Here is a 27611-nt window from a genome sequence, read left to right on the forward strand (position 1 = left end):
ACACACATAGTCCTATTGGTGCCTACAATCACTCTCCTTTCTTTTCACAACAACAAAGGATGCTTCATCGAGAAAGATGGTCGACTCATAGCTAAGGGATGGAGAGACAACCGAATGTTCATTCTCAATTCAAACGAGGTGAAATCAGCCATGTATGCCAAAGGTCTCAAAACCGAGACAAGCATTGAGTTGTGGCACAAGAGAATCAGCCACATCAACCTCCAACATCTCCGAGCTATGCAAACAAAGGGAGTCGTCATCGGACTTCCGACCTCCGAGTTGAAACGAGTCGACCGAGTGTGCGAAGTGTGTCAACTCGGCAAACAACATCGACTCCCATTTCTGAAGGAGAGCTACGTAAGCAAAGGCCTCCTTGATGTCATACACTCGAATGTATGGGAACCAACTGAAACGCCGACGATCGGTGGATGCCGATACTACGTCACCTTCATCAACAACAATTCCCACTACACGTGGATCTTTCCAATGAAGAAGAAGAGAGAAGTGTTCTTCCACTTCCAAAAGCTCAAGGGCCAAGTCGAAAACGAAACCGGTTGGCACATTCGATGCCTATGATTGGATGGAGGCAAGGAGTCCTTCTCCAACGAATTCATCTCCTACCTCCACGGTGAAGGCATCCAGAGAGAATTCTCATGCCGACGCACACCCCAACAAAATGGAGTTGCCGACAAGAAGAATCAGCACGCACTCAAGGTAGCATGCGCCATGATGCATGAGAAGCACATGTTAAACTTCTATTGGGCCAAAGCGGCATCCACGACCGTCTATCTCATGAATCGATGCACCACTAATGGAGTGCATGAGCTGTTGAGATATCAAGCTCAACTAGTTTAATCTAGTTAGTCAACACATGTAACTTAGTAGTTACCTAGATCGAATCTAGTTAATGTGTCGACCTTAAGCCTTTAAATAGGACCTTGTACTTAAGTGGGATATTCTAGATCCTCCACTCCTTAGTACATTTAATGTAGGACTTACACATAAGTACCTATGTTCTACCCACACATGTGCACCTTTGCACATGGGTTGTATATATACCTCATTGTGGGTATTTTTGAATGTTGATGACACTTTTCAATATAGTCAATCATCCCCCATTTATCATCGTGTTCAAGTGTAACTTCCTCTCTCTCTCTCTCTCTCTTCCTCTCACACACTCTCACGCGCATATCATACTAATCTTCCGCTGCTTAATGTAACCATATAATTAGTCTCTAATTAACCCTAGTTAATTACCTAATTACTTAACATGGTATCAGAGCGCGTGGTTTAGGAAATCCACTAAGCCCATCGCTTATTCGTGATTGTGTGTTCGAGACGCCGACGACAAATCCCGGCTATTTGCTATCCGCTACCGTAGTGCCGCTACGAAGGACGTGTACGCGACCAAGAGAAGAAAAACAAAACGGAAGACACAACAATCAACATGAACAAACAAATGGGAAGCTCACTCCCTAGTGAAAAGCTAGACCGAAGCAACTATTCATCTTGGGAGTACAAGATGAATCAATACCTTGTCGGCCAAGGGTATTGGAGCTACATCAACGGAGCACAAGAAAACAAACCCGAAACCACACACGCCAACTACCCAACATGGGAGCAAGGAGTGAGTCGGGTAATGTATTGCTTGGCAACATGTGTAAACGATCACATGCTTAGCCACATTCGTGACGCCAAGACGCCCAAAGAGGCGTGGGAAAATCTCAAGAAAATTTTCGCCGCGGACACATCCGCGCGCAAGCTTCAACTTCGGCAAGAGTTGAACAACATACGACAAAAAGAAATGTACGTGACGGACTACACCGCCAAGATCAAGAGCATTTGCGACTCTCTTGGCTCCATCAACGTCAACATCAACGAGGACGAGATGGTGCAAGTATGCTTGGGCGGCCTTGCACAACGATTCAACCCGTTGAGAACGGCAATCTTGGCAAGAGATACCCCTCCCTCGTTCTTCAACCTCCAATCAATGTTATTGGTCGAAGGAAACCACGTTCAACCAAAGACCAACACATCGGAAGGACAAATGCTCTTCTCCAATACGGATGGTGCCCATAGACGAGGTCGACGCGGAAGAGGTCAATTCGACCTATCCCACGAAGGGAATTCACAATTTCGGCAAGGAAACGGAAGCCATCGAGGAACCTTCACAAGAAGTGGGAGCTTCCACGCCGAACAAGGTCGGCGAACGACGCCACCTACGTGCAACTATTGCGGCAAAATCGGCCATCGCGAAGAGGAGTGCCGAAAAAGACGAAGCGAGTCGGCCTCAACAAGCCGGCAACTCACAAATTACGCCGCGAACGCGGAATACGCAGACTACGGCGGACTACGGCGGACTCTTCGTGATGAGGCATAGAGCAAACTCTATGATGGCCTCCGATCCCGCAAACTCCGCAAGCACCTCCAACTCCGAACACACGTGGTTCGTAGACTCCGGCGCCTCGCACCACATGACGTCGCACCAAGAGTGGTTTCGCGACTTGCGAATGCCGGATCGACCCAGCTACATAGAGACCGGAGATGACACTCGGCATCCCATTCGACACATCGACGATGTCCCATTCGGGAAAGAAGGCGAGCAAACTTGCACCAAGAATGTGTTGCATGTGCCCACAATAACAAAGAATTTGGTCTTGGTCGGCCAAATCGTGGAGCAAGGCATGCAAGTCCGCTTCAACAATGAAGGTTGCTTCATCGAGAAAGACGACCGACTCATAGCCAAGGGACAGAGAGACGGTCGCTTGTTCATCCTCGACTCAAACGAGGTAAAATCGGCCATGTACGCCAAAGGTCTCAAGACCGAGACAAACATCGAGTTGTGGCACAAGCGAATCGGCCACGTAAACCTCTAACAGCTTCGCGGAATGCAATCAAAGGGAGTCGTAATCGGACTCCCGGCCTTCGAATCGAAACGAGTTGACTGAGTGTGTGAAGCATGCCAACTCGGCAAGCAACATCGACTCCCATTCCCGAAGGAGAGCTCCACAAGCAAAGGCCTCCTCGACGTCATACACTCGGATGTATGGGGACCGGCTCAAACGCCGACGCTCGGCGGATGCCGCTAGTGCACTGTATAAGGAGTTCCGTTATAGCCATCTCTCTTATACGCTACTAGGATATGGGGAGATATCCTATTACATATTAAGGTACGTCGGTACCATTCATTGCAACGCAATCACCTTGAGGTCTAGGTCGAAGGACTGACTATAGACCGTGTTCCTAATCGGTAACACTACAGGTTGCTGAAGAAGGGGTGTAAATTCAAATGGGGTGAGGAGCATGCGGAGTTGGTTCGTAGACTAAAGGGGGCGCTAACCGCGACACCGACACTCCGGAAAGCGGTTTACGGCAAGAACGTCCCAATTTACATTACGGTAGACACAAGCCCTACCGGGATAGGATGGGTGGTCAACCAGGAGGACGAAGCTGGCACGAGGTTCCACATCTGGTTCGGAGCGAAGGTGCTGAGTTAGTGACAGCGAGGATACGCCCAAGTTAAACGCGAGCTCTGGGGTATCATTTCGGCAGTCAAGGCTGATAAAGACTACTTGATCGGAACGAAGGTGATAATCAAGACGAACTGCCTACCGATCCTTGGTATGGTTTTCGGATGCGCGACACTGGACCTGGCAATGCTCAGTTGGATCGCGTACATTAAGTCTCTGAACCTGGAGATACGGCACATGTCCGGTAAAGACAACGCCATGGCCGACATGCTTTCTAGAGCACGGTTCAATGACGAGGATGGCATGGTTTCGGAGGACAAAGAAGTTGGCGTAGACTTCTTCGAGTCAGCTTGAGTGACGACAAGGGCGGGGACCACTCCGGTGCTTAACAAGTTCAACAAAGGGGGGTACGACGAGGAGTGGCTCCAGATCAGCAGGTTCCTGGAAACAATGGTGCCAGACACGGCATGGACAAGGGAAGAGGCTGGTTGGATCCGGAGGAAGTCGTACCGATTCTTCCTATGGGATGGGGACATATGGAAACTCCCGAAAAAGAGAGGTGGTGTTCCACTCTGCGTAATGGCGGGGAAGGCAGAGCAAGCGGCGTTGTTGACGGTGTATCACGAGAGTCCTTGGGCCGGACACCACGAGATATGGGCCACATTCGAATAGCTAAAGGAGAAGTATTGGTGGTCGGGGTTGTACCGAGACGTGTACCAGTTTGTAACAACATGCGAGAGCTACCAAATGCAATCCGTGATCGGTCGGCACATTCGATGCCTACGATCGGACGGAGGAAAGGAGTACTTCTCCGACGAGTTCACCTCCTACCTCCAAGGTGAAGGCATTCGTAGAGAATTCTCATGCCGACACACTCCCCAACAAAACGGGGTAGCCGAGAGAAAGAATCGGCAAATACTCGAGGTAGCACGCGCCATGATGCGTGAGAAGCACATGTTGAACTTCTATTGGGCAGAAGCGGCATCCACGGCCGTCTATCTCATGAATCGATGCACCACAAATAGCGTGCACGAGCTTACTCCATATGAGATCATCGTTGGAAGAAAGTCCATCCTCTCGCACCTCAAGGTGTTCGGAAGCATTGCGAATGTACGCATCCCGAACGAAAGTCGAGAGAAGCCCGACGCGAAGTCGGAAGAATGTATCCTCATAGGATACTTGTCCGCAAAAAAGGCGTACAAGTGCTTCAACCCTTCAACCCGAGCGGTGCGGATAAGTCGCGATGTCGTTTTTGACGAATCGGCATCTTGGTATAAGCCCGATGCGACTCCATCCGACCCAATCGAGGAAGAGTTGAACGCCAACTCGGACGACGAAACTCGGCCAAGTCCTCCACCGAAGGACAATCCAAGCTCTACCGAGCTAATTGGCCCACAAGAGCCTCCATGCGATGAAAACACGTTGCGGCCAAGTTCGACATCGGACAAAGGCAAAGGTAAGATGCCCGAATACGAAGTCGAGGTCCACCCCAACGACCGTGATTCGGATGATTCGGCTCGCTCATTAGACAGTGAGTTCGGTGTACCCATCATGAGGACACCCGGAGTAAAGAAGGCGCTCACATCGACAAACGAGAAACTCCGCCACTCATCACGAGCGAAGACCCAAATCACTCGTTACGCCTACAACGAGTATATGGCCCATCACTATACCCTCGCGATGAAGGTAGTGCATGAACAAGAACCCGAGGATCCAAGCCTTCGTCGCAGGCTTGAGGGGGAGAACAAAGTTGCGGAGAACCGCGCAACGAAGCCGCGAATACGCGAAGAAAGTTGCGCAATGCCGCGCAACAAAGCTGTGGAGAGCCGCGCAACAAAGCCGTGAAGACGCGAAGAAAGCCGCGCAACACTGCGAAGAAAGCCGCAAGCCGTACCGATGCTGACGAAGCCAAAGGAAGCTAAACCGGACGTTGGACGCCTCACACTTGAGCTTGAGGGGGCGTGTTGAGATATCAAGCTCAACTAGTTTAATCTAGTTAGTCAACACATGTAACTTAGTAGTTACCTAGATCGAATCTAGTTAATGTGTTGACCTTAAGCCTTTAAATAGGACCTTGTACTTAAGTGGGATATTCTAGATCCTCCACTCCTTAGTACATTTAATGTAGGACTTACACATAAGTACCTATGTTCTACCCACACATGTGCACCTTTGCACATGGGTTGTATATATACCTCATTGTGGGTATTTTTGAATGTTGATGACACTTTTCAATATAGTCAATCATCCCCCATTTATCTTCGTGTTCAAGTGTAACTTCCTCTCTCTCTCTCTCTCTCTTCCTCTCACACACTCTCACGCGCATATCATACTAATCTTCTGTTGCTTAATGTAACCATATAATTAGTCTCTAATTAACCCTAGTTAATTACCTAATTACTTAACATGAGCTAACTCCATACGAGCTCCTTGTTGGAAGGAAGTCGATCTTGTCGCACCTCAAGGTGTTTGGAAGCATTGCGAATGTACGCATCCTGAACGAAAACCGACAAAATCCCGACGCGAAGTCGGAGAAATGTATCCTCGTAGGATACTCGTCCGAGAAGAAGGCATAACGTGCTATAACCCTTCGACCCGATCGGTTCGGGTGAGTCGAGACATAGTCTTCAATGAATCGACATCATGGTATAAGCCCGATTTGGCTCCACCCGACTTGACCGAGGAAGAGTTGAATGTCAACTCAGAGGACGATTTTCGGACAAGTCCTCTACCAAAGGACAATCCAAGCCCACCCGAGCCTTCAAGCATTCCAAGCACGTCACAACCAAGTACAAACTTGGACAAAGGCAAAGGTAAGATGCCCGAATACGAAGTCGATCACCCTGACGACAATGATTCGGATGTGTTGGCTCTCTCACTAGACAATGAGTTTGGTGTACCCATCATGCGAACACCCAGAGTAAAGAAGGCACTCACATCGGCGAGTGAAAAACTTCGACACTCATCTAGAGAGAAGAACCTCGTCATTCGGCTCGGCTACAACGAGTATATGGCCCATCATGATGCCTTTGCGATGAAGGTAGTGGTCGAACAAAAGTTGATAATTAACTAGGGGTTAATTACTACCTAATTATGTGATTAAGTAGTAATTAGCCCGTAGTTAATTACCTAATTCTTACATCTCATGTGCAAAGGCTCACATGTGTGAGTAGCATATAGATACAAAGGTGTAAGTACTATATTTAATGAACATGGGAGTGGAGGATCTACAACGTATCCCACTCAAGTACAAAATCCTATTTAAGGCTTTAAGGTCAACACACTAACTAGATTCTATCTACGTAACTACTAAGTCATGTGTATTGACTAACTAAATTAAGTTGAGCTTGATATCTCAACACTTCTATTTCCTAGAAAGTAATGGAGCTCTTTCATATCAGTCATTTCGAATCGGCTAGAGAGGCGCTTCTTGATGTGTTCAATGTCTACTGCTAAATGCTCTCCTCCTATAACCAAGTCATCCACATAAATGATGATAAATAAATGTCCTCTAGAGTCGCTCTAGATGAACATAGAGTTGTTAGACTTGGACATGTTGAAGGCAATTTGATGAAGATATTGCATTATCGTTGAATGCCATGCTCTTAGTGCCTGTGTGAGACCATAAAGAGGCTTTTTGAGTTCGCAGACAACAGTCGGATGCGTAGTCGACTAGAATCCAGGTAGTTGTATCATGTACACCTCTTCTAACTCACCTTGGAGAAAGGAGTTCTTTATGTCCATTTGGTGGAGGTGCCACCCTTTTGTGGCTGCAAGCGCGATCACGGTTCGAATTGTGGTCATCTTTGCCATCGGGGCAAAGGTCTCTTCATAGTCAACACCATGCGTCTATGAGTAACCCTTCGCCACAAGCCGAGCCTTGTACCAATGAACAGTGTCGTCGGCGTTGTGCTTTACCTTGAAGATCCAACGACATCCAATTTCCTTTCGATGGTTTGAAGAAGGGATGAGATCCCATGTCTCGTTCTTGGAGAGTGCTTGCATCTCCTTATTCATCACTTCGACCTATCTAGGGTCCTTCGCGGCTTCGGAAACGTTTTCTGATTCTCGGACTGTCACCACCTTCATCATGAATGCATAATGATATGCCATGTAGTCATTGTAGCCGAATCAGCTGACTACGTTCTTTTCTCAGGTGGAGCAACGTGGTGCTCCGTCTCGCACGTTCAAAATGTCTTGTCGGTAATAGAAGTTATGTTCTTGGGGCTTCTCTTGGTTGTGTCGGCCTTGGCCGAATTGGCCTCTTCTTCCATGACCTTGTCCTCTTCCTCCATCGAAATTCGAATAGAGAATTTTTCCTTCTTGCGTATTACTTCTTGTTCGAACATGATTCTCCTCGACTAGCAACATCGACTGGAGATCGAAGAAGGAGGGAGGATTCTCCCTTGCGAGGACTGCCGACCGAATGGCTCCGAACCGAGGTGCTAGGCTTCCAAAGCAAATATGCACCATTTCATCGTCATCAATGCTAACAATGATCGACCCAAGGGCATCACACAACTCCTTGATCTTCAAGGTGTAGCTGCCGATTGACATGTTCCTCTATTGTATGTTGTTCAACTCTTGACGGAGTTGATGCTTTCTTGCAATCGTGTTGGCTGCGAAAATCTTCTTGAGATTCCCCCATGCCTCCTTCGTCGTTTTGGCCTCTCGGATGTAGCCGAGCATGTGATGAACGCAATACAACACACGACTCGCCACTGGCTCCCAAGCTAGGTAGTCGGCATGTGTTGGATTGGGTTGATTTTAGTTTGCTCCTTAGACATAACTCCAATAGCCTTCGCCAACAAGGTATTGGTGCATCTTGTACTCCCAAGATGCAAAGTTGTTTCTGTCGAGCTTCTTGGTAGGAAGAGCGCTTCCCATATGAGAGTTCATTGTCGAACTTCTTATTCTTCTCCTCTTTGATATGAACTATGCAGGTTGCTGCTACATCGATCTGTCGGTTCTTTTCGAACGCGGTATTGGGCACAACACACATAAAGGAGATGGGCTTGGATCAAGCTACCACATGCTCTAATGTCATGTCGAGAATCTAATGGATTTTGTGCAGTGGAAGAACTGTGTATGTGGAGAGAGAGAGATTACAGAAAAACATAAGAACTATATTACTAGGAAACAAGAATGACCAACAATTACAAAGAGAAGGAGAAGGTGCTTATGTCGTCACCTTCTCTCTAAGTTCTCTCACTAGTACCGCCTATTAGGAAAGAGGTCGTGTCGTAACTACTTAAGAATATGTGTCATATGACATTAACTTCAATGAGACACACATTATTGTACAAGGAGGTGGGGTGTTTACACACTTGAGTATCCTAGAGTGTGTTCCCACTCACGGGAAGTTGAGTTTGATTCTAAACACATTTAAAGCTCGCAAAATGCATTGCAAGCACAACTCATTTCCCTTTTTACCGATTTCAATTGTCCCATTGGGCACGTTCAGTGTGAGCCTCACCATGTGTCTCAAACCAATAAGACATCATGAGTTATAGGTTCACAAAGGGTGATTGTTCAGTGCGTAATGAAATCCAAATGAAGTTGTTTATCATGATGCAAGTAGATTATGTTGCATGCAAGGTTGTTAGTGTTTTTTCCTCATTCAAATCTATTGCACATTATTTGACAACATTGATTGCTAATTGCAGGCAGACAAATCTTTAGGACAATACTTGACCCAAAACAATATATGTGACATTTCAATTTCAATTACCCGACAATTTAAATCAATCCTTAAGAAACACATATTATAAGTTGTGACATGTTCTCTGATCTCTTTTTTCTTTTGACGACCAAGACAATACATGCTAAAGCACAATGTGAGAACATTGCCTTTACATGTCATAACAAGAACTTTAGAAATTCCCACCATTATGCAAGTCCAATATTTTATTGGTTTCTTCGAGTCACAAACTTGCATGATGTTGTCATTTGCGGCATGAGGTTGTGGCCCATGTCTTAAAGACTTGCTTGGTTAATGTTGTTTTACAAATAATTCTACATAACCCAAGAGTTGAATAGATAACCGTTCTTTGTATTAGATCATGTTAATAACTGTATTTCAAGTATGGCTTTCAAGGTTATGAAGATAATTAATTGTAGTTCTAGATAAAATGAGTATAATTGATATCAGACATACCCTATAATACTCCCAAAATTATAAAACATAAATATTCTTACTAGTTATTGTTGTCCTTAGATATCAAATATGACCAATGGGACCAAAGGGGGAGCATATGTAGAGGTTATGGGTCCATATTAGGCCTTACATTATTTTATAGGCTTAACCTTACGAACCAATTCGATAGCTAATTTTAATGGGTTAAGGGTAAGATGGCTAGGAAACAAGTTATCTTATGTGTAACATGCATAACCATAATTTATGTTGTGGTAGTTTGTAGTTTAGTATTCTACACATGAGGATAAAAATTTGAGGGTTAATAGAGAGTGTAAAGAAGGGGGATCACTTTAATCATAAGGATTGAGACAACCCCCTTAAGGACCATGTGTGAACTTGCCTAGGGACCTTATGTTTAGATATAAACATGAGGTCTAACTATCCTCATTTTACACATTATTTGACTGTGTTGACATTGTGACCTTGTTGTGAATAAACTCTTGTGGCCAGTGCGCACTAGTACTAGGTACAACTTGATGCCATGGCAATGGTATAGGACATCGTTCAAGGCTTGGGTTCATCTCGATCCCTTCGCTCGGGGGTGGTAAGGTGGATCAACTATTGGAAACTGAGGCCGTCAATGCGGAATACAAAACAACATTATAGGTTGAAGAACAACAAGTTGGTGTAAACAAGATCAACGAGTAGAACAGATTGAGCAACAAATACAACTTAACTAGAGTACAAAATCAAGATCAAATTAGAATGTGTGAGAGGGAGACATAGAGGCACGAAATGTCGTTGTATTATTTAAACTCAAAGCTACAAAAGAATGGTGGCAATCAACATCTAAAACTAGGTAACAAGTTTAGTTTTATATTAACTGAACTAGGGAAATTGCCCTTTGACATAATTACAAATATGTTCTAGTCTAGTTTGTCCAAGAGGTACAACATGAATACATCGTTAGATACCCGTGTTCAACATCAACACCCTTCGTTCTTTCTATTACTCTTTACTATCTACAATCTAATTCCTTATTATTATGGTTGCATTAGAAATAATCTCTAACATCATGATGAGACAAACCCATAAGGACCTATGACATGTGGGAACATGTAGTGGTTTGTGAGCTTTAGGTGTCTAGCTATATAAAAGGGACAAACTATCCTCTTCATTACAATATAATGAGATGTTATTTCAACAATTAGGGTCAACATAAGGTAATATTCAGTGGTATGCGACACCGATAGTATTTATGTTTGTCTCATGTCCTTTTGTTGCTGGGGGGTGGTTGGTGTGGTTAAGCACCCTTAACCTATTATTCTCCTTAATCTCTTATTCTTTGCTCATCATTGATATGGCTTGTAATACCTTGTGACCAAATATCATATTCTTCCTTTTCTTTTCATCAAACCCTAATGTCATGGACAGAAACTTATGATGATTTTGTATGAAAAATTCAACGACTTTGAGTGGGTAGTGTCTGAAGAATGAGCATGGAAGTGATTTCATGGACAAATATTGGATGTACTTAGAATGATTGAAGTGAATATGGATAAGGAGGTGAACTAGGTGGTGGGTTGGATGGACTCGTGTGGGACAATGTTATTTCCCTCTTATTTCATAAAAATAACATATTCACAAGCCTAATGCTGAGAAACATATGATAGTGGAACACTTGAGAAATGTTTAATATCATAGTGGGATTTCATATTGTATCATATGCTCTTACAACACGAAATGAGTTTTTTTAGTACATCCTCTTGCAATAACTCATGTGCCCCGCTCTTCATAAATCTAATGTCATGGAAATATCGATGGGCAACATTGTCTTCTTTGTCTTCGACCAAAATTGTTAATATATATCATACAAAACCATCATTGAGTCAATTAACCATAACATAGATGAGTTGGCCAATTTGCAAGCTCACTTGCCATTAAAAACCATCACCTCAATACCAAGTTCACTCGTCATAATCACAACATATGAGACTCGATCAACTCATTGATGTCACTTACACACCAAACCATCATAAGGAAACAAATTACGACATTTGCAGAGATGATCATTGATCACACCAAATTTTTGTGTGGGTAGTGATGTACAATATATGGTCAACTTATCATATAACGAACACATCATTGAGATAATTAGCAGTATACTTGATCAATTTATCAACTCCACTTGGGAAATGAACTATTGCCCGAATCCTAAAACATAGTACTCACGACTTGGTCAATTCACTTGACATCGCACATAATCATCACCATGGTAAAGACTACAACATGCAATGATAACTTTACATTTAATTATGATTTTACAAATTAGAATACAAATGCTTGTATTTATTACATAAAATAGGTTTGTATACAAGAATGTATCAACTTACCAATAAGCATGAATCCACAACATCGAAGATTGAATGTCGAGATAGTAAACCGCAATGTAGATGACATTGTTGACGAATGAAGCTCAATATTCGCCAATTTATCATCAAGACAATTACGTACAACAATATGCACTGAGATTTGGTTGATTTAATGCATTCACCCACCATATGAAACGTTCGTGGACAATAACCACAATGACACGAACTATTGACAAGATAACTAAGCCATAATATATATATGGGCATGGGATGGAGTCGACTCACTCACTATACAACTTAGAAATTCATTGGACGATAAAACACAAAAGCGTGAAGTATCATCAAGGTAGTAAACCGTGTCATATAGGGTGCGATCGATTCACTCACGATATGTCCGAATAGATAAACTAAGATGTGGCTAGACTTATCAACCAGATCATTCATGGCAGGAGACAACCACGATTAATAATGGAGAGTATACGCTGACTAATCACTGTCGTACATATACATTTACGAAAAGAAAGAAAGAAAAAAAGAGCATTAAGTATTGGGATCTCGGATCAAAGACTCAAAAAGCATATATTCTAGATCGATTCTCCTATCATCATCATCACCATCACCATCACCATCCAAAAAAAGAGCATTAAGTATTGGGATCTCGGATCAAAGACTCAAAAAGCATATATTCTAGATCGATTCTCCTATCATCATCATCACCATCACCATCACCATCCATAGCCGTGAATATAACGAAATTAGCAGAGTATTAGGTAGGTACACAGGCAAGCTCTGAGAGAGAGAGTTGGGGGTTTAATAACAAATATACATTTACGAAAAGAAAGAAAGAAAAAAAGAGCATCAAGTATTGGGGATCTCGGATCAAAGACTCAAAAAGCATATATATTCTCCTATCCTCATCATCATCATCATCATCATCCATAGCCGTATTGGTAACCATGGGATGGAGGAGCTTTATCTGTGTGTTGTTCTTTTACATTGGTTACTGCTGTGGTTGTTCGTTTGTTAGAGGAGCAGGAGTGGATTCAAAACAATGGGCACATCACAATGCTAAGCTTTCGGGTGTTATAATCCCTGGCTTGGCGAGTACAAGGTTGAGAGCTTGGGCCTTGTTGGATTGCCCGTTCTCTCCTCTAGATTTCAGACCCCTCGATCCTGTGTGGCTCGATACTAGAAAGGTATGTTGGATTGTCTTTCTTGCATTTGATTATGCTATGTTGTATTGTATGGATTGACTCTACTTTCCTCTTTTGAAATTTGATTATACTATGTTGGTTTCTTGTTGCATTGTCTGAATTCATACTTCTAAAGAGTTATATTGGCTTTTTTCTGCATTGTATATAAATGTATCTGGTCTCTTTTTGTATTTTCTGGCTTGATGCAGAAAATTTACGTTTTTCTTTTGCATTTCTAGGCTTGGTACCGAAAATGTATGTTGTTTTCTTGCGTTGTCTTGCCTATCTACAACTTCTAGGTTGATCCTAGGGGTTCATGTGCTTTGGCTTATATCCTAGGGTTAAAAAGAAGGAACTGCAAGGATTCAATAAATATTGATTATTGGGTGGCTTTATATCATAAGAAACCCTCGAAATATAGAAATACTGGGCTAATATTGTAGCATTTTATAAAACTTAGCTCATATTTTGATGGATATTACTATTAAATTCTTAGTTCTGTTTGCAAAATTGGGTCATTGACCTGATATCTCATTACCTTGTCCTATTTTCAGGTAATATCTGTTCCTAATTGCTGGCTCAAGTGCATGCTATTGGAACCTCACAATCAAACAGATCATCCTGAATGCAAATCTCGTCCTGACTCCGGTCTTGCTGCTATAACAGAGCTTGATCCAGGGTATATCACAGGTTGCTTTGTAGTGTTTTTCTTCCACTATGCAAAAATGCCTTTGTGAAAGAATATTGGGGCAAGAAGTAATTGTATCCTGGCTGTTTTTAGGCCCATTGTCATCAGTTTGGAGAGAATGGGTTAACTGGTGTGTTGAGTTTGGCATTGAAGCTGATGCAATAATTGCTGCACCTTATGATTGGAGACTGTCTGGACCAATGCTTGAGGAGAGGGATCTTTATTTTTACAGATTGAAGTAAGCCTTCAAAATGCATTTGAATATTATTGCAAATATATTATATTTTTGTTTAAGGTCAGTCATGGAATACTTTGACTTTTGGGACTTGGTAACTGGGTTGGTTTGTGGAAGTACGATATGGTAAAAGGGATCATGTAATGAACTGTAACCATAGGTTAGGAACATAAAATGATAGGAAAGGGGCACTTTTGGAATGAGTAGAATTAGCCTCTATTTAGAACATCAAATCATCATCATAAAAGCAAAATGTTGGTTGTGAGGCTCATTCATGAGCTACTTAAGAAATAAGAATGAAGATACATGCAAGATGATGGATGCATGATCTCCTCTTCACACCATTCCTGGCTACATAAAATGTAATGATCCTCCAAATTGGCTGCTACTATACCATGCTCAGGCTCTCTCCCCAACAATAATTTCAATCTTAACTTATGATAATCAAGTTTTGTAAGTGTTGACCGGATCCCTTTTCCACCGATCCGTAGTTCGTGATCCGTAAGACTCACCTGTGTTTTGGAGACGGTTGGGTGCCTCCAAGGGAGGGCGGGCAGTTTTCGGTGGGAGGAGTCCAGTAGGCCCCTTTCTCGACATGCTATGAGGCTCTAGAGGAGGAAATTATCCCATAGAGTGAGTTGCGCCTGTCTTGCCATGGAGCAACAGCAGCGTCCGGATAATCTATCTATCTGGCAATTCATCTGGTGGCTTCGCAGAAGCCAAGGAAGCCCCAGGAAGCATCAAACATCTCCAAGGAAATCCATGGCCACCTGTTTGTGTGGTTAGCTGCCAGGAAATGATCATACTTCTTGTGCATGTGTCAAGTAAGGTTGCTCGGTGCTGGCCCCCTCAGAATAAGGTGGATACTAGTCTAACTTCTGCTCCCTGCAGAAGAGATGTAGTCGTAGTAGTTTCCAATGGTCGATGATCTCGCTTACAAACCCACAAATAGCACATGGCAATCATGATGAGCTACGCCTATGGTAGCATACAAGCGTACTGAATGTTGTTCAATTGTGGTGACTCTTATGTCACCAACCACCACGCACACACTTCTCCAAGAGATGCACTTTGGTCAAAGCCTGGATACCTCCCATGCTCCTATCTTACCACTGATGATTCCCTGACTGATGATCATCACCATCCCCTCAGAGGACCAATTACTTTTTGTCCTTCAACTCATTATTCTGGTTTGATCAGACCGTGGCGCCCGACAAACAGAGCATTATTAATGTGGGTAACATATAGGATGAGAAATGCTACCATGGTTAATCCCATCCTTCCATTGCCGCTAAATTCCAGCACTTTTTTTCCTTGCTCCTGTTTTGAGGAAGGTGCCATCTGGCATTCCTACCCCGAGTATTGAGACAAGGATGAGGATGATGCCAAAGCTCATCTCTCTGCCTTCCTCGCCACATGGCAATTGGTCCTCTATGGCCATGGGGATGATTGCTGGGGAATCTTGGGTGGTCAAATAAGAACTGAGGCGAACCATATGTTTCAATGTTTATGCTGGGATGCATCTCAGATTGCCTTCTGCACTGACTTCCTGCAGATGTTCCTCCAGAAGATCTCTTCCAAAGAAAAAACGATTGACATCTAGTACCAAATCAAATGCTGTAAATATAACTTGTTGGCCAAAACCACAACCAACATTCAGTGCCTGGAGCCTCCTGATAAAAACTTTTACCTATCCTGACCACCCCAGTGAGAGCCCCAAACAGAAACACTTTTACCCTGATACCATCTGCATCTATGATCATGGTGACCACCAACAATAATGCAACATTGATTGTGACTACTGCAAGTTGAACCAAGGGTCCAAGACTATGAATGGATAATTGCCACCTGTACTGTGACATAGACTAGAAGTACACCCGCAATGAGCATCACCATTTTCGTGTTAACAACTGACCTGCTCACCACAATGATAAAGACGAGTGTGATCAGGATTGTGGATATGGCCATGAGGCCAGCTACTGCTACTCACTGCACCAGGGTAATTCTCTTCAGCATTGGCTCAATTCCCCCAAAGAATAACGAACCCCGGTCACATCTCCTGGTCATTGCAGCACTCCTTTCTGAGCCTCATCCCACCCAGACACTTACCTACTATACAACCACTGGGAGCAGCTCGTATGGATCTGTCTAGTAGTTCAGAGCCATACCAGGAAGCCTGACCTGAGCTCTCCTCCACCCCTTATATGCCATCATTGCCACAAGATGAGGTATATCAGAAACAAATGCTCTGACTGACCGCTGGATTACAAATGGAAAGAACCTGCACTAACGTCATCAGAAAATGCATGGCAGGATCTGTCTGGTGGTTCAGAGCCACACCAAGAAGCTGAACCGAGCTCTCCTCCACCCCATATATGCCATCATTGCCACAAGGTCAGGTATATCAGAAAACAAATGCTCTGACTGACCCCTGGATTACAAATGGAAAGGACCCACTAATAACTTCATCAGCAAATGCATGGCGGATGTGCGACAGGTCACCAGTCGGCAACAATGGGACAATAGTGAGGACTGCTCCGAGTAGGAATGCATCTGTCAACAAGCACAAAAATGGTTTTGGACGTGAACAACAAGAATATTAAACAGATGATCTTAGACACCATGAACAATCGGTGTTCTCTGTGGTAGAATGCAGCACATATCAGACGTAACAGGACCAAATAGCCCATCACCTGTACAGCTAGTTCAGAAGATCCACTGGAGAAGCCTGATGTGGCCTGTCTGGAACCTCATTTTCTCTTCACTATTATCAACAATGCTCGAAGAGTCTGATGTTTAAAGTTATAGATTGAAGCCTTAAAAATGTAATTTGAATATTTATTCCACAGGCTTTATCATTTTGCATAACCTTGTGGATGCCATTTGTGACAAGGGTCGATTTATTTGGAACTATTCCCATTGTCAAGAGGATTTGGTCCACTTAATTACTGTCAATCCTTAAGTGAGTGGCAGCTATGTTATTTATAATGAGGATATTCTAGCATTGAGGGATCGAGGAAATTGACATCAATAACAAACTAGAGGTTGCTTTTAACAACTTAAGGAGAACACTTGATTCTGGCTTAGGATACTTTTACTTGGGTGTACATTCAATAGATAGTGGGGCATTGAGCTTGAAATTTGATCTCTACTCTTTCACTGATACAGCTTGAATATTGTTTTATTGAGAACATAGAAGCACACTTTTGCTTTACACATGACTTCCCCCCATTTCCTCTTTGTATTCATGACAGACAAACATTTGAACTAGCATTAAAACGCCGAGGCGGTCCTTCCCTTGTATTTGCTCACTCTCTGGGGAACAATGTTTTTCGTTACTTCTTGGAATGGTTGAAGCTTGAGATTGCCCCAAAACAATATCAACAGTGGCTCGATGATCATATACATACTTATTTTGCGGTTGGTCAGTGTTTCTCACTGTGAATGTTATTCTCTAATCATTGATTTAGGATAACTAAGATCTTACAAAATCTACTTATGCCTCTGCTTCTCCTTTTACGTTTTGGGGATCTAGGAGCACCATTGCTAGGAGCTGTGGAATCCATCAAAGCCACATTGTCTGGTCTAACATTTGGGCTGCCAATTTCGGAGGTGACATGCCATTTATGAATACTGAGTAATAATCTTCTTATATAGTTCTAACATAATAATTTCCATTTCACTTGTTTTTTTCTTTTCTTGCTAATTGTTATTTAGCATCACGATATATAGCCCTTTCAAGTTGTATACTCTGTTTCTGACTTTCACTCATATTAAGACATCTCGTTCGTTCTCCCTCTAGCGCTTGATTTTATTGTAACTGTGAAGTGTTCTCATTTGTTATGCCTTGATGTAGCTTTGATGCTAAGGAATATGGTTTTTGCATGCACCAAAAAATTTATATATGATGGAAAGTTTGACACTTTTCTCATGCATTTGGTTTATGTCTGTTTCTGTATAGATGCCATTTCTGTTTTGTATTAGTGCTTGCTGATTTAAATATCTTAACCACTTTCTAATGAAAGAGTAACCTCATTTATTGAATGAATATTTATGAGCTTTGGGTCCAACCATTTAGATGCCTAAGATTAAATCTTTTGTATATATCCTCATGGATGTCTCAGAGGGATGTGCCCAGGTTTCTCTCCTTGGATCAGAAATATGGTAGGCGCAAGGCCTTAGATCATCTTCAAATTCCTATAACATTCAAATAAAAGAAAATTATCAAGAAAGAGGAAGATGGAAACTTAATAAGGAAGAACTTGAGAGGAATGAGAAAATCGATAATGATAATGGGCAAACATTGAAAGAATTGTTGTTATGGAAAAAGAAATGAGCTACAGTCACATCAGCCTCTTCCCCATATTAATGTGTGTGCAGGTATCACGATGAAGGGTTCTTCTCTTTGTGTAGTTGAGAAACATCAGTAACTGATACAGACTGCCTCTCTATTGATGGAGAAGATTTTTAAGTCCTATCGGGGCAAGGCCCGCATATCCATGTGCGCCTTCCACATTGATTGACCTCATTGCTGCAAAATGCGTTGCCCTCCTATCGAGTCAAATTCCTTGCATTGGTTATTTCAACCCCAAATTTTTTCAAATTACATTCCAGTTGCTGGTCTAGCATTTTGTCAAAATCTGTAGTACCCTTCAAACAGGTGATCACGCACTACCCAACCATCTAATGTCTTTGCTTTGATTACACAAAGAACAGATTCAAGTTTCTGGATTGTATATGCTAAATGCTTCACATCTACTGTAAGCTTCTAATGGTTGTCAATAATATGATCTTCTAGGGAGATTCTCCTCATCTATTGTCAGTTGTGGGTTCACTTAGCATACCTTGTGCTCCACCAATCTGAACGTTTTGAGGGTTTGCTTGATATATTTTGGTTGGGAGACTGAATCATCTCTAGTTCTTGGTAGTAGTGTAGCAGTTTGAGATCTACCATCTAGAGCTTCAAATTTATTTGTTGAAAGTTTATCACTATTATTTCTCAGGACATCATCATCTAATTCGAGGATAACCAGCGTATGCTTCTGACATTTTGCATTGACATACACATACCAGCTGCAGAACTTGTCGATCCACTCACCATATTATCTGGACATGCATCTCTATGAACAAATGCCTTCTAGAGCCTATAAACCTGAAAACAACCTGTTTCCTGCTGGTTTCTTTCCACTATAGTCTATGACCACACTTCTCCTGAGAGATAGAACTAGGTCGTTGTTTTCAAGCAGCTGGCTAATGGGGTCTATTCGATGATCGAATAACACTTATTAGTTAATGATTGAATAACATTTATTAGTCAACGATTGAACAACATTTACTAGTCAATGATGGAATATCATTTTTTTTCTTTTTTAAATAGCATTTTGTTTCATTTGCTATGTGTATATATAATCTCCTAGGAAATAACTTAGAATAGAATCTTGCTTCTTTCATTTTGTTCTGCTATTTAAGCATTGACAAGTTGGGCATGAAAAAAATTGCAGTTAAATTGTTGTTTTACAGGGAACAGCACGTCTTATGTGCAACTCCTTCAGTTCCTCTATTTGGATGCTTCCTTTTTCAAGGCGTTGTGATGCTAAAAATAAATATGGTACCAGGTTTTTGGGTAAGTATGATAAAGATGAGTCAGCTTTTGTATGTGACGAGGAGGAATATTCTGTTGCTTCATCTGGGTGGCCAGTAGATGTTGTGAAAGTGGAAGTTCCTGAAAATCTGGGTGAGCATTCAAGTGAGCTGTTGCAGTTCTACTTTTAGTTATTGGATGCTGGATGCTTCTGATTCACTTCTTTTATAATGTCGCAAGTGACATATTAAATTCTAATTCTAATGCCATTATTTCTCCCATTGACTTTTATGGGAAGGTGCCAACACATTCCCAAATGATGTGCCGCTTTCGGAGCCCTTTACCAATATAGATTGCTGTCAGACAACCCAGTGGTCTTTTTCTGCTCGTGAGGTAGCAGATGGCACATTCTTTCGTGCTATTGGTGATCATGATGTGGATAGTAAACAAGCTCATTATCAATTGGAGAAGTATGTGTCTCTTACATATAGTTTCTTCTTATTGCTTTTATTAAATGGAAAAATCCATGTGGGAATTGGCATAAAATGTAAAATGATCACTACTTGTGAAAATTAAACACCTATTTTTGGGATAAGGAAAACTATTTTCTGTGAATAGCAGTAATGTATACTACTGTGGACTTTTGACCAAACACTGTTCAAAGAATAATACTAGGGCAGCAGGAAAAGAATTCACAAACGTTACGTGAGTGAAGGCAGTTATACAGAAGCATTGAAGATTGTCTCAGAACTTGGGCGGAATGATAGAAACCAGGTAGAACTTGAGTGTACCATTTGGTATCTAGACGAAAAGTACTCTTTCACCTCTAATGGTATATCAATAGTGGTAGCCTTCAATGGAGGCAAAAGATTCTGAAAATGTAGCTACCAAACAGCGAACAAAATATGTGTGGAAAGTTGTAGACATTGGTCTTTTCAAGTCTTGAAGTTATTTATTTTCAGTGGTAGACAGTACTTGTCGGATTTCTTGTGGTAGATGGGCTGTTAGATCTGGAGGGATCCTTATTGTTGCATGTGTGATGACCATGTTCCATAGTTGCAGAGGGGATTTACCCCGTCTTCATGCTTAGAGTTTCTGTATTTTCCTCATGCACGGTGGACATGTTTCCAGGTGATGACTTGGTGGTGACCGATAGGCGATGTTAGAGCTATTCTCTGTTATTTTGTGTGAGTTGCATCATACTACGATGAGTGAGTGGGACGTTTCCACTGATTCTTGTAGGATATTAAAGGAAAGAAGACAGGCTTTCTTTGTAGCTTGAAGGTGTTCTGGCCTCTTTTTTGTGTTTGCCTTCTGTAGTGATACTGGTCATAATGGTTCATTTGCTCCTCTCAGTGGACTGTCCCCACCTAAATATGACCAAAGTGGAAAAGAATAGAGTGATCCGAACTTATATTATTAACTTGGAAAACAAGATAACATGGATCAGCCCCAAAATACCACTTTGTACAAAGATGGCCCACTATAAGACACACTTCTTACATACATCGGAGGACAGATTCATCATCAGGCCACCTTATATGGACATACATCTATCCTATGCGCTGTGTAGTGTGATAGGGCAGCTAAGAACTGCATCACATCAGCTACAGATTGAGGTAGGCAGATATACACGACTACCTCTAGAAGAGAGAATGTGCCAATTGTATCATCAAGGAGTGGAATCTGAGGAACACTATGTTTGTCATTGTAGTGTCTTTTATGAAATCAGAGGGAGATACCATTGCCTCTTTAAACAAGGCTTTGACCCACTATGCAAGGTAATGGAATATGAGGACCAATGATGCCTAGGACTTTCTTGCTAGAGCTCAAGAGACATCGGGAAAAGTTGTTGAAGAATACAGCCACACAAGCTCATCCACAAAGAACAATCACAACTTTCTTTAGCCCCATCACTCCTACTAATCCTACAAGTCCATCACGGGATACACAAATGGGCTCCAGGCCAGGACATAACAAAGGGGTTACAATTGATCGTGCAATAGCAATTTGCCGTGCACGTAGGTCCCGCCCCCATGGACCACGCCCTCGACACCCTTGTCATCGACAGATAAAAGCCATTATCTCCCGCCATTGTAGGTGCTTCCCTCGCGTCGGAGACATTTCCATTCTGGATTGACCTATGCTAGAGATCTTTCGAAGACAAAAGCTACAATATACCTAACTTGAGAATCTCACATGTGCCAAAAACCAGATTCCCTTGTTTCTTCTCTTTTCATCTTATTTACTTTTATATTTACTGTGTAGTATTTATTTTATTTTGATTTGTTCTCAAAGACGAGACAACACTCAAGATGTAATCTCTTATTTGGTCTTATAGGCCATTTTGGCCTCTTAAAAGACATTAATATATCTTTCTTTCTTTCTTTCAGTACGATGACAGACATGCCAATTACCTTGGAATCAACCACATGGAATTTGTGCAGTTAATAAACAGCCTGGTTAACCTATATAAAGTTTACATTTAGTAATTACTCACGACAATTTTATATATTCAAATTTCAGACAAATCCTAAAAATTTAATAAAAATAGGTTTCTGAATTTGTATCACATATCCAATTCGAAAATTTAAGCTCTGTACCAAAAGCTTCATTATAAAACCTTGCACTAGTTGTTGCAGAACCTTTTTTAAGCATGCATGCACGAGATCAGAGAAGCCAGGTGTTTTACAGCGAGTCTTGACGTTTATCTCATCATGAAGTCTTCTATAACAAATTGAGGGATCTCTAGGTAGGAACAGATTTAGTCTTGAAAACTAGTTATTACTGCATTTTGATTGTTTAAGGATAAGCACTCACTGAATGAGGGAATGCGTTCTCCACTACTTCTCTACATATTTCATCGTAACCAAACTTGTCATTTTCATATTTTCAATTCAAATGCTGTGCTGGTTGGCAGATATTCAGATTTATAATCATATATTAAAAATGAGTATATCTCATGGCCACTTGCCTTTCATTATGTTTTCTACTATTACTTGAGATTCAAGGGAATTTCTCGGCTTTTGTTGAGTCCATGTTTAACTCCGTAAGCTGTTGGAGTGGATTATGCTTCTTTCTTAGTATATATATCCAAGTTTCTCTGGTAGATGTTTGAATTTGGCAATGGTTTGCATCTGTCAGTGCCAATAATCTATCTAGTGAAGCGCAATGATATTGCAACATATGACTAGATGAGTGTGAACACTTGCCCACTTGAGTACATTAAAGCTTTTGGTGTGGTGTAATACAATCCAGTTCCAGTTTATTTACTTTTTTTCCAGGTACTTGCTAGGTGATCCAGTTTTAAATCCTTTGACGCCGTGGGAACGTCCTCAGCTGAAGAGTATATTTTGCATTTATGGAATTGATATGAAGACAGAGGTTATCTTTCATCTTATGGTTAATTAAATTGAGAAAGTTTCAATCATCTTACCTTATGAGTAGGTGGAATGTATGGTTCTAGCTGACTTCTGTGTGCAGATCATGTGTTATTGACATCTTACAATGTGTAGTTTATTGATTCGTGAAATTGCCTGCGAAATTGAGACATTAGAAATACTCATCCTGAAAGAAGTGAGATATTACTTTTGTGTATGTTTTAGTCTGCCAATTTGGCTCAACCTGTGAAGGTTTTGAATCGTTTGTGTGGGAATGGTAGTCAATGCCAACAACTAACTTCATGGTGGTTCTTCTTTGCAAAAAAATTATGAAAAATGTCAATGCTGAAAAAAATGGTGTTTGTTTTTGGCTGGAAAGAGGAATAAGGTGTACATAGAATGCAGAGAAGGAAATATCATAAGAAAAGAGGATTAAATGAGTCTCATTATCATGGGTAATCAAATAGGAAAAATGGATAGTTGTAACATGTAAACTGAAAAGGGAAATTTGAAGCCCTGTGCCTATAACAGTGAGAAAAGTTTACTGTGTGTATGACATAAATAACAATAGTCGTTTGATGTATGTCTCCGTGTTTTCTAGTCTCATTATATGTTTAAAACTTAATGAACAGTTTGAATGCCACAGGTTGGATATCACTATGCTCTTAGCGGTAAACCATACCCAGACAGTTGGATTTTGACAGATGTGATTTATGAGAATGGAGGAGGAGTTCTTCAATCAAGGTTAGGATGAGATGTTACCATTGCATGAATTTTCCACTAAAGACTGTTACAGTTGTTACAACTGCCAATTGTCTTATTGGTAAACATAATCATATGAAGTGAACCTTATCAATAAAAGATTATAACTGATCTCTAAATTTCAATTTAATGCTTTGACCTCAAATTAAATGAAAATGCTTTGATCTCTAAGTATGTTGAAGACCTGCAGTTTGCACATGCATTTACTGATGATGTGAGGCTCTAGCTAATACTTTGAATATTGTTAATAAACGATTATAATTTATTCCTAAATTTCAATGAATGCGATGACCTCAAATGAAAAGAATATGCATGTTCAGCTTGCCAAATATATTGATAAGGCTTGACATTTATTGATGATGTGAAACTCTAGCTGGGAAATTGTTGGCTAGCATGCATATAAAGGGATTTCCTATGGACTTTTATTGTAGAAGATAGCAAATACAATATAATAATGCTATACTATCCTTCATGTCCAATAATTTTATTATAACGTCATTTCGAAGTATGTTCATGTAAACACACAAAATGATAGTAATAGTGAATGGTTTTCCAGGTCTGGTGCAACGGTATCGGGAAATCCGAGTGCTAGTGGTGGAGATGGGACGGTATAATCCTCTCTATTTGATTTACTATGACTGAACTGAACTAAACAAGATGATTGATTTTCTGTAAGGTGAATGTTTGTAATCCATTCCACATTATACTTTCATTTCTCTATTCACATCACCTCTTACTAACAAGCGAAATCCTGCTAGATTGCAAGAACCACTAATTTGGGCACTGTTTTAGAGGCAAAGGGCTTTCCCATACTAATCATGGTTGTCCTCCAGATTGTTAGTGGGGTATTGGTCAGCCTTTAAATGGATTGGGCACATTTACACACATGCATCCATCTTAGCTTTATGCCATGGCCTCCTTGAGGAAGATTTGATTTTATGCTTTGGTTTTATTGGCTTGTTACTGCATCATCACCCAAGGATACCATTTACTGTATTGCCATGACCTTGGGGAACATTGTTCATTTCCTATATTGGTCAAAATGGCTACGATCTTGGGATACCATTTACTGTATTTCCATGAGCTCCTATATCAAAATGATAAAAGCCATCATTGCCCATCATAACTGTAGGATACTCTACTTTGATCTAGAATAAACAACAAATCACTAGTAACAATTAATTTTGGACTTTATTTGCTTTCTTTTTATAGAGATCACTAGTAAAGAGTTAAGTTCATCCTTACGATATGTTATTGTCTTGATTAAAGAGTTTCTTTGAAATAAGATGCGTTTTGTATGGAATACAAGGTATATTTTCTCTAAATAAGGATTATAAATGCTATCGCGCGCATTGTTCTATGTTTTCTGTATTTGTGACATTATTTGGGAGTATACTAGAAACTTCCTTTCTCATACGTCAGGTACCATATCATTCTCTTTCTTGGTGCAAAACATGGCTTGGATCTTCGGTCAATATAACTCGAACCCCACAAGTACGTGCAAAGGTTAAAACAATATGTTTAGATTATATTTGCAGGGTACAGTACAAAGAATTTCCATAACCTTGGGTGGTTGCTTCTTTTATGCGAGCTTCTATCCAATTTTGGGTGATTATAAAAAGTAAAATAGGATTTCCAATAAACTGACAGTCGCTGTTACATTGAAAATCCCTGTGGAAATTCATGAGGTTAAATAAGATTTCCAATAAGCTGATATTCATGGTTACATTGAAAACCCCTCTGAAAATCCATGATTTACTAATATGTCAAACAAGTTGGAAATTTCTTGACTATCAACAAGATTATATTATATATATAATACAAATAACTAAAATAAGACTTGTATATTACTGCTTGCTGGATCATCTGGTCTGCTTTTGTTACATCTATCATGATGTCGATGCTGTCTTACACAATCTACTTGACAATTCATTATGTGGCTACAGCATGCATACAGCGTATCTGATGTGCAAGTATCTTATAATTCGGAACATCGGAATGGCAAAGATATAATTCCAAATATGACACGTGATAACAATGTGAAATATGTAACATTCTATGAAGATGGTGAAAGTATACCTGGCAAGCGTACTGCTGTATGGGAGATCGATAAAGGTGTGTTTCCCATTCTATTCATTGAAATGAACGTGTAAAATATTTAGAGAAATGATAAAATATTCTTGTGTGCACATGTATAATAAAAATGGTATGCAGTTGACCACAGGAATATTGTTAGATTTCCTGTTCTACTTCGTGAGTTATGGTTAGAGACATCACATGGATATCATCCTGAAGCAAAACGACATTTTGTCTCGAAAGGTTTGTTTTTCTTCTGCACAAGCCCACTTGATCTCTAATGAAAATAAATGTAATGTAATGTAATATAGTAGAATAGAAAGTCATGATGAGCCTTTAGAATCATCAAGATGAACTGCCGCAATACAACCAAAAGCAACCCACAAGTGGGATATGGCCAATTTGGTGAGCCCAAATACCAACTAGGAAGCTAGCATGTGCAATTATCCTCAGAAAGCTAATAATCCATTATGTTTTGGGAGAGTTGTTGGTCCTATGTGTCAAAGATGTCATATTGCTGATAGAGGCGGATGTGCCTCTCTATGTGGTGAATGCGCTGGTGGCAAAGATGTTGATTTCTGTAGGGGTAGTTCTGATGTTGCCTTGATGTGATTATCATAGACTCAATAACGTTAATACCTGCAGTGCTTTTTGCTCATAGATAACCTATTTACAGTTGGAAGGTGGTTTTTAGTCATCTTTCTTAGGTAAACCTATATAAGCTTGGGAAGTGGTTTCATTCACGAAAATATGCAATGCACATGAAAATGATGAAGCTATTTGAGCTAAAATGGCACGCTTTAAACAGTAAAACGTGAACCCATCCGAGATGAAGACTGTTTCTGGGATTATTCAAAGGCGCGATGTGGCATGCCTGACAGATGTGAATACAGGTTTGTATGTCCAAGGGGGTCATATTTACATTACTTTTGATTATTTATATTCATATTTACATTACCTCAATGTTACAGATATGTGTTTGGTGATGTCCATCTGGGCCAGAGCTGCCGTTTACGGGCTTCCTCAGAGAATATATTCCAACATTATCTCTAGTTGTATATATATAATTGTTTTGTTCATTACTCATCCGAGTATGCATTGTAACGCTAGTTCAATTCTTTGTATGATATGTCATTGTGACATTAATATCTCATTGATATTTATGAGCATTGAGTACACTCATTATTTAAATTACTAATGCAGCAATAAATTATTAGTTCAATTCTTTGTATGATATGTCATTGTGAAATTAATCTCATTGATATTTATGAGCATTGAGTACATTCATTACGTAAATTACTAATGCAGCAAAAAGCCTTCTCATTTTGTACACATACATATTAAATGGCTACATTCACATTGTTTTGTTTTGCTAGAACCATGGATGATTACCAATAAAGACTAAAGATTCAATCCCCCAAGAAATGTATATTTATGTTTTAACATATTGTTTACATGGATAACAAACATGCAAGTAAGAACATACATGAGAATGACATTAGTAGTAGGACAAGGAGAATAATGAATAACTTGTTGCAATAGGTTGTTATAGGGTATCACATTAATTTTGGATTCAGTACATCAAAAAAATAATTTATGCATAAGTAGTCGAGATAAGGTTTAGGGCCAAGTATGTTAATTTTGTTTCATGAAAGTAAATGTATTGATGTGAATTCGGGAGATACAGTTTGCTTAATTGAGATAGAATTTAAGGATTT

At 40.7% G+C, this 27611-nt stretch overlaps 1 protein-coding gene across 3 annotated transcripts; it reads left to right on the forward strand.

Annotated features, from left to right (window-relative positions):
- Positions 1-12865: 12865 nt before the first annotated feature.
- On the forward strand, positions 12866-27062 carry LOC147851096 (phospholipid--sterol O-acyltransferase-like). 3 transcript variants are annotated; one of them, XR_015531589.1, is made up of 16 exons: positions 12866-13174; positions 13726-13861; positions 13953-14097; positions 17349-17518; positions 17630-17706; positions 19615-19840; positions 19974-20145; positions 22960-23059; positions 23702-23799; positions 24374-24425; positions 25240-25311; positions 25764-25932; positions 26032-26136; positions 26555-26600; positions 26702-26786; positions 26865-26912. XR_015531589.1 is itself a non-coding variant. In XM_087335508.1 (15 exons), the coding sequence occupies exons 1-15, from the start codon at positions 12935-12937 to the stop codon at positions 26944-26946; spliced, it is 1929 nt and encodes a 642-aa protein (XP_087191634.1). In that variant the 5' UTR covers positions 12867-12934; the 3' UTR covers positions 26947-27062. The 3 variants fall into 3 exon arrangements, 2 of the variants coding, with proteins under 2 accessions (XP_087191634.1, XP_087191635.1); XM_087335508.1 differs by lacking the exon at positions 26555-26600 and having other exon boundaries at positions 12867-13174; positions 26865-27062; XM_087335509.1 differs by lacking the exon at positions 26555-26600 and having other exon boundaries at positions 12867-13174; positions 19615-19828; positions 26865-27062.
- The last annotated feature ends 549 nt before the right edge of the window (positions 27063-27611 follow it).

Source organism: Azolla caroliniana, unplaced genomic scaffold (assembly GCF_043228905.1).
Source record: "Azolla caroliniana isolate FFs.n. ecotype wild unplaced genomic scaffold, voAzoCaro1.0.p SCAF_20, whole genome shotgun sequence".
Taxonomy (NCBI): domain Eukaryota; kingdom Viridiplantae; phylum Streptophyta; class Polypodiopsida; order Salviniales; family Salviniaceae; genus Azolla; species Azolla caroliniana.